At 38.5% G+C, this 7,014-nt stretch overlaps 1 protein-coding gene across 1 annotated transcript; it reads left to right on the forward strand.

Moving 5' to 3' along the window:
* Positions 1-5,725: 5,725 nt before the first annotated feature.
* On the forward strand, positions 5,726-6,912 carry LOC115990954 (nucleoplasmin-like protein NO29). The gene is made up of 2 exons (XM_031114719.1): positions 5,726-6,106; positions 6,766-6,912. The coding sequence occupies exons 1-2, from the start codon at positions 5,726-5,728 to the stop codon at positions 6,910-6,912; spliced, it is 528 nt and encodes a 175-aa protein (XP_030970579.1).
* The last annotated feature ends 102 nt before the right edge of the window (positions 6,913-7,014 follow it).

Below are 7,014 nucleotides of genomic sequence, written 5' to 3' on the forward strand. Positions count from 1 at the left end.
GTACCAAATTTCCACAGCAAAAATCCGACTACATGTCACCTTACTTTCGTGGCGGAAATTAGGCATCGCATTGCCTTAGGTGACATTGATTGTGACAATCACACTGGGAGGGACGAGCAGGTATATATATAAATACTTCATGCATAATGCAAGCACACAGAGTAGGAAATGCCTACATCCTTAGAGCATGGTATAAAATATAAGCGTAGGAAAGTAAACAGGGGTCGCCATATACTAGAGATGAGGACGAGTGGTACATGGCATGATATACCTAATACAACCCATCTAAGAGAGAAAGAAGGGAGGAAGGAAGAGGGTTTAAAAGAGTACATAACCCAAAGGAAGAGGCTAGACCCCTAAACCTACTGAACATAGCCACTCGACTCATATTTACATGCTTGCATCTACACCCTTTTTGCTTGCGCCTGGGAGACTATGCCCTAGCTCTATACGTCTTGGCTCTATGTGTGTATATGCAAAGGCAAAAATAAGAAACCAGCAGACAAGCAATGGAAGGAAAAGATGCAAGGAGCATATGAAAGAGGCATAAAGCAGATAAGCATGATAGACATGGCAATCAAAGAAACAAGAAAGCAAGTAAACAAGCGAGAAGGCAAACAAGCAAGAAAGCAAACAAAAGGTGGTGTTCGCGAAGTATAAATGTAGGTTTGGATCGAATGTCTATAACTTCATTGTGTTGAAGCATGGACTATTAGGACATATGTGATTCATGTTAGGAAAATATGTCAAAGTAGAATTGGCTGATCATTTGACAAAATGCACTTTATTTGTAATTGGGTAAATCTATGATGTATTTAATACCTCAAGGAACAAGATTTCAAGTTCAAGTGTTAAATCCATGCAAGTCTGTCCAAGAATCAAGTGAAGAAGTGCTAGATTTTAAAACTAGACAGCTAGCTCAACAGCTAGTATCTATTGAGATTTAAAAGGCTGTTGTAGCCCGATGCTCGACAGCTGCTCGATAGATAAGCTATTTATCGAGATTTAAGAAAGTCAGATTTTCAGTTCTGATTTTCATCCAATCCATGTATAGATGTTTAGGCTTTCTTTTCTCACAACCCTAAAATATATAAGGGTTGTTTTAAAGGCCGTCACAGCTGATGCACATCAATGCAAAAAATTTTCACAAGCATATTGTGAACCAGAGACATATGCCCTAATTTATCTTTCTATTTAAGAAGCTGCTATTTTTTGTACACCATAGAGTTTTGTAACCAAGAAGCTTCGTGGTCTTCATCATGTTGATGAACTGAAGAACTTTGTAGCCAACATCCTTCTCAAGTTGGTGTATAAGCCACATACTAGGATCCGAGCATTGATTGGTTAGTCACGTACTGGGAGCCGTACATTAAAAATAAAGGTTGTCATTACAAAACAAGTCCAATTGGGTATTGGGATAAGGGTTCAACTATAGGTTGGTATAAGATGCTGGGATTCCTTTACTTGTAACCGCTTGTTGTGATAATAGTAAATTCTCGAGAGTGGTAACCTTAAAATCACTCGGTGGAGTTTTTTTCGTGTAGGTTTTCCCCATTCGTAAACAAATCATTGTGTCAATTTATTTTTCACTGCATTTTAACTTAGTTGGTGATTTGTTTGTGCTATCACGCTTATTGCATGCTAATTGAATTAATTAATTAACTTGGCTAATTAATTGGTTAATTCATCACAAGGGGTCAATACTTTCTTGGCCTATCAAGTGGTATTAGAGCAGGCACACTCTGATTAGGGTTAATCTTTACTATGTGATCCATTGACCCCTGTTGTCATGGATAGAGGATAGTCTCTTATTATACCTCATTTATTTGATGGCACTAACTATGCATACTAGAAAGTACGCATGAGAGTTTTTTTGCAGTCATTAGATGAGAAGGTGTGGCAAGGTGTGGAGATAGGCTGGACCAAGCCTAAGGAAGCATCGGTTGATTGGGATGATGCTACGATCAAGGCGACAAACTTCAACAGTAAGGAATTGAATGTGTTATTCAGTGTAGTCACGAATGAGGAATTCAAGAAGATATCCTCTACTGAAACTACAAAGGAAGTATAGACCATCCTCCAAACAACCTATAAAGGAACTAAGGCTGTCAAGGATTTAAAGTTTTAGAGGATTACTACGAGCTTTGAAGAGATTAAGATGGAGGAGGATGAGTCATTCGATGAGTTCTATGCCAAGCTCAAGGACATAGTTCAACATTCAATCTTGGGGAAACCATTCCCGAACCCAAGATTGTTAGAAAGGTACTCAAATCTCTACCCGAGAGATTTCATGCCAAGATCATCGTGATTGAGGAATCAAAGGATATTAACAAAATTCCTTTGACATAGCTAGTTGGCAATCTGCATACCTATGAGTTAGGTTTGACAAGGATTGGGAAATTAAGTAAGGGTAAGAGCATAGCATTAAAGGCTAAGAGCAGTAACATTGATAAGTCTTCAGACGATGAAGATTCTAAGATGAAATCCTATATCACCCAGCAATTCAAAAAGTATATGAAGAATGCCAATGCCAAAGGATTTGACAAAGATTGCAAGCAGTCCAGTTCGTCTCAGTTCAAGAACCAAGATAAAGGAAAGAAGGATGCTAGGGATGGTGGTTAGTACATTGTTCCCTCCGGACCAAAATGCTTTGGGTGTCAAGGCTTCGATGACATGAAACAAAAGTGCTCTACGTATCTCAAGAGCATTGGGAAGAGCAAGGCACTTACTGATACCTTGAGCGACACCAAGCCTGAGAATGATTCTGATAATGAGGATGATGGAATCCTGAATACCTTCATTGCCACTGTAAATCCTACTGAGGGGATTGTTAAAGATGGGGATGATGAAGAAAACTTATTGGATTCTAAGTTTGAGAAAATAGACGATCAAAATGATATCCATACAGCCTATGAAAAGTTGTATAAGGTTTCTGAGAAGTATGAGAAATTATATAGGTTAGCCACCAAGAAGTTGAGTGATGTGGAACTTGATTGAGAAGAGCTTTCCACGAAGTTTGACGAAGCCAATCAGACCATTGGAGCACTGTGATTTGAGAATAACTTCTTTACTTAGAACACCAAGAAGCTTGAGGTAGAGTTATTCCAAGTCAGACCTTAGTTGGAAAGGAATTCAAATGCAAAGCTTGACGAGATGCTCAACATTCAGAAATCTGCTTCTGATCGAACCAATTTAGGGTATGAATTCTCTTCTCCTAGTATTGCTTCTACTAGTACTACTGTTTTTGTTTCACCTGCTAATAATGTTAAATCTGAGAACAATAATGTGAAAACTGTTTTAGCTAGTGATAACATAGACAAGGGTAAATCTATCATAGGAGCACCCTCTAAGCTTGAAAAGAAAGAGATTAAAAACCCTAGGGCTAAAAAGGGAAACACTCAAAAGCCTAAATAGAAGAAGTAGCACTTTGTCATCACTGTGGAGTAGTTGGACATACTCGACCAAATTGCTATAAGTGGTTAGCCACTCAACAGAGCAACAGTATGATTTCATCAAGAAACCAGAATCAGCTTCCATCCTCCTTTGCTTCTCTTGGAGATCTACTCAAAGCCCTCACGTTCCTTTCGAACTTGAACGGTTTCAATTCTTCTTCCTCACCTCCAGATTAAGGGTTTGTTAAACAGAAAGGTTCTTCTAAGATATGGAAGGAAAGAGACTCTAAGTGATTTAGTCACTTTTTCTCTCTCTTCCCTTTCTTGTTTTTGAGTTGCATTATATGTTTTGCTTTCTTATTTTGAGTCAGTCTAGTTTTATGCATTGCTGTGTTTAACATGTTTTTGTGTGTTTATTTTTCAGTTTTGCTTTATTTTATTTTTCATAAAAAAAAAAGTAAAAAATTGAAAAATCAGAAAAATACAAAAACAGTGTATGGTTGTGTACATTGGTACTTGTGTACCTTGGATGGCCATTGAAACAAAATTTTCTAAACTTTGTGTACCTTGGATGGCCATTGAAACAAAATTTTCTAAACTTTGTGTCATTTGTAACTTAGATAAGCATCTCTATGCACAACTAAGCAATTAAGCTTTGTGGCTCATGTTTGTGATGAGTAAGATTAAGTAATCTCTTGTATTTAATACTCATATTACTCTTTTTGACGGGAAGAACTAAAAAATCCTAAGAGAAATGCATAAATAACTATCTCACTACTATTGCCCACCAATCATGAAATGACATCTGTATGCTTCGGCATAGCAAAAGTGCAATGTCAAAAGCCTAACATAATTGAGTATTTCTTTTCCCTCTCTTATATGCCCATGCATGTTATGCTTAACAAAAAGAAAATATGCAAAGAAAATAAAAGCAAAAAGAATCAAAATGTTTTATATATGATTGCAAGTGTGTCTTCTAGGAGATGTGGGAGTTATAGGATGTACCTCGAAGGTGATAGTCCCCATCAAGCAATTATGATTGTGTGTGAGTTAGAGTGATTTTCTTATATCTCAAATCGTCATAACATGTAGACACTTACACAATCTTGCGATGATTTTTTTTTTTTTTACACACAACATGAAATATTCTTTGCTACTCTTGATACATGTGCAGGTACAATATGAATTGTCCATCACAAGGAATACATGTGTTAATGTATACTCACTAAACTGTCTTAACTTATTTTTGAAATATAAAATTGGTTAGACTTTTTTAGTGTGTGTGTTTTGGATATAAATGCTTGACATTTTTCTTGTTGAGAGATGATTTTGGGAGCTCAAAATGTTGTTTGGATCTTTGGTTGAGTAGCATGTTTGATTGCATTCATGTCTGGGTTTTTCTCTTCTTTGAAAAACTATTTTTAAGCAATCTCGACAGCTTCTCGATACCTCTTGACAGCTAAGCTATCTATCGAGCCTTTTGAGCTTTTTTTTCTTGATAACTGTTATCGCAATCCTGATCCATCGAGAATGTTGATATTCAATCTCAATAGCTTCTCAACAGCTACCCGATCCATCAAGGAAGTTTTTGTATGCTCGATAGATGCTCAATCCATTGAGCTCATTTTGCTGTGGATACCTCTCGTTAGCTCCTTGATAGCTACTTGATAGCTATTTCTTGCTTTTTAATTCTTGACACCTCTCGATCCATCGAGCCATGAAGATGTCTATATATAGTGACAGTGCGATATTTCCCTCATTTCTCCCTGATCTCTCTTGACAAATCTTGTCTCCTCACCTTCCCAAACTCATTTCTCTCTCTCTCTCTCTCTCTCTCTCTAAACCTCAATCCCAAAAGCTTTTTGGCCTAGAGATCTCTTTATTCCTTTGGTATGATATCATTTTCACTCATCTTATCATGCATTTCATCGTTTTGACCTAACTTTTGGGGTTTTTTTGAATGATTTTCGATCTTTCAAAATTAATGAGGTTTTTGCAAAAATTTTGGGTTGGGTTTTGCTTAAATAAGTTTAAATGTTCATGCATTGCATTACATTTGCATTTTAACTATATTTTCATGCATTATAGATGTATGCTATATATGTTAAATACATGTGTGCTGGTAGAATTGGATTGGGCTGAGCCTATGATATCTTTAATGTTGCATGTCACGTGTTTATGCATTTTTCATGCATACATACATTCATTAATCTTTATTGTGATATTAATCTATGCTAGTGCATTTCTGCATCTCTCTCTCTCTCTCTCTCTCTCTCTCTCTCTCTCTCTCTCTCTCTCTCTCTCTCTCTCTCTCTCTCGCGTTAGTCTGCTCTATGGCACCTAAACGCAAATCTACTCCATCCTGGAACCCTCTTCATTTCGGGGCATCTTCTTCTTTTTCTCTCTCTTATACTATTCCATCACACGTCCGGTTCCATGATGATAAAGCCCATAAGGACATTTTGGAGAACTTCTCACAACGAGGCATTCATTCAAAACACCAAGTCGTTTTGTCAAACTTTTCCGACACTGACCTACCCATTGTCATTCACAGTAGGGGTTGGGAGTCACTGTGTGGCATCTCAGTTACTTGCCCCTCTGTGATCATACAGGAGTTCTACTCCAACATGCATAGATTCGACTATTTAGTACCTCTTTTTATCGCTAACGTTCGAGGTACGCACATTGTAGTCACTTCGGATATTGTATCCAAGGTGCTACATTTTCCTAGGGTAGCACATCCTGACCATCCTGGTTGCGATCGTCTGGGGACTGTGTCCAAAGACAAACTCTCGCCTCTTTTCTGTGAGACACGTTCATCTTGGGGTGACCGTCAAAACACACCTTGCTCGGGTTTTGCAAAAGGTTCGAGATTCCTTAACATGATGATGACATTCGTTCTCCATACATTATCTCACTATAACTCTATCACAAAGTCTTGTGTTCGATTTTTGTTATCTCTTCTTGAGGGACTTTCTATTGATTTTCCCTCTCACTTCATCCTATCCCTTATAGATGTCTATAGGGATACGATGACTCGTGATAAGCTCATTTTTCCTTCTACTATCACGAGGCTTCTTCACCATTTTTTTGTCTCCTATCCCGAGCCTCCTCATTTTATGGTTATGTGTGCCATAGACGCGGCTCCGTCAGACGGAGCGAGGCTTAGGTTCAACTGAAGCGGCCACGGACAGGGACAGCGTCTCCTCCAACTTCTTCCGCTTCTTCCACATCCGCACCTTCTTTATCGGAGAGTGGTGTGACCCTTTAGGCGGTCATGGCGCAGCTTGAGTGCATAGAGGCTTGCCTTGATACACTCACTACTGAGGGTTATCAAGTGAACACCCGTGTTGGCCATATTGCTTGATGGCAGGCTCGCCTTTGTGGATTCGTAGAGTCTCCCTCTCCTTCTCTGAACGCACCTGAGGACGAGGACAATGATAGTGACTCTGACGACGATGATGATGATGATGAGAATGAGGATGCTAGCTCTTCCGGTGATGATGAGATGACTGCTTGATTTACATTCATGATAAAAAGGGGGGAGTAATTTTGGATATGAGAGTAGTCATGTATTTAGGAGGAGAGTTAGCATAGGAGATTTTTGTTAGGGGAAGTGTTT

The sequence above is a fragment of the Quercus lobata genome, chromosome 5 (assembly GCF_001633185.2).
Source record: "Quercus lobata isolate SW786 chromosome 5, ValleyOak3.0 Primary Assembly, whole genome shotgun sequence".
Lineage (NCBI taxonomy): Eukaryota > Viridiplantae > Streptophyta > Magnoliopsida > Fagales > Fagaceae > Quercus > Quercus lobata.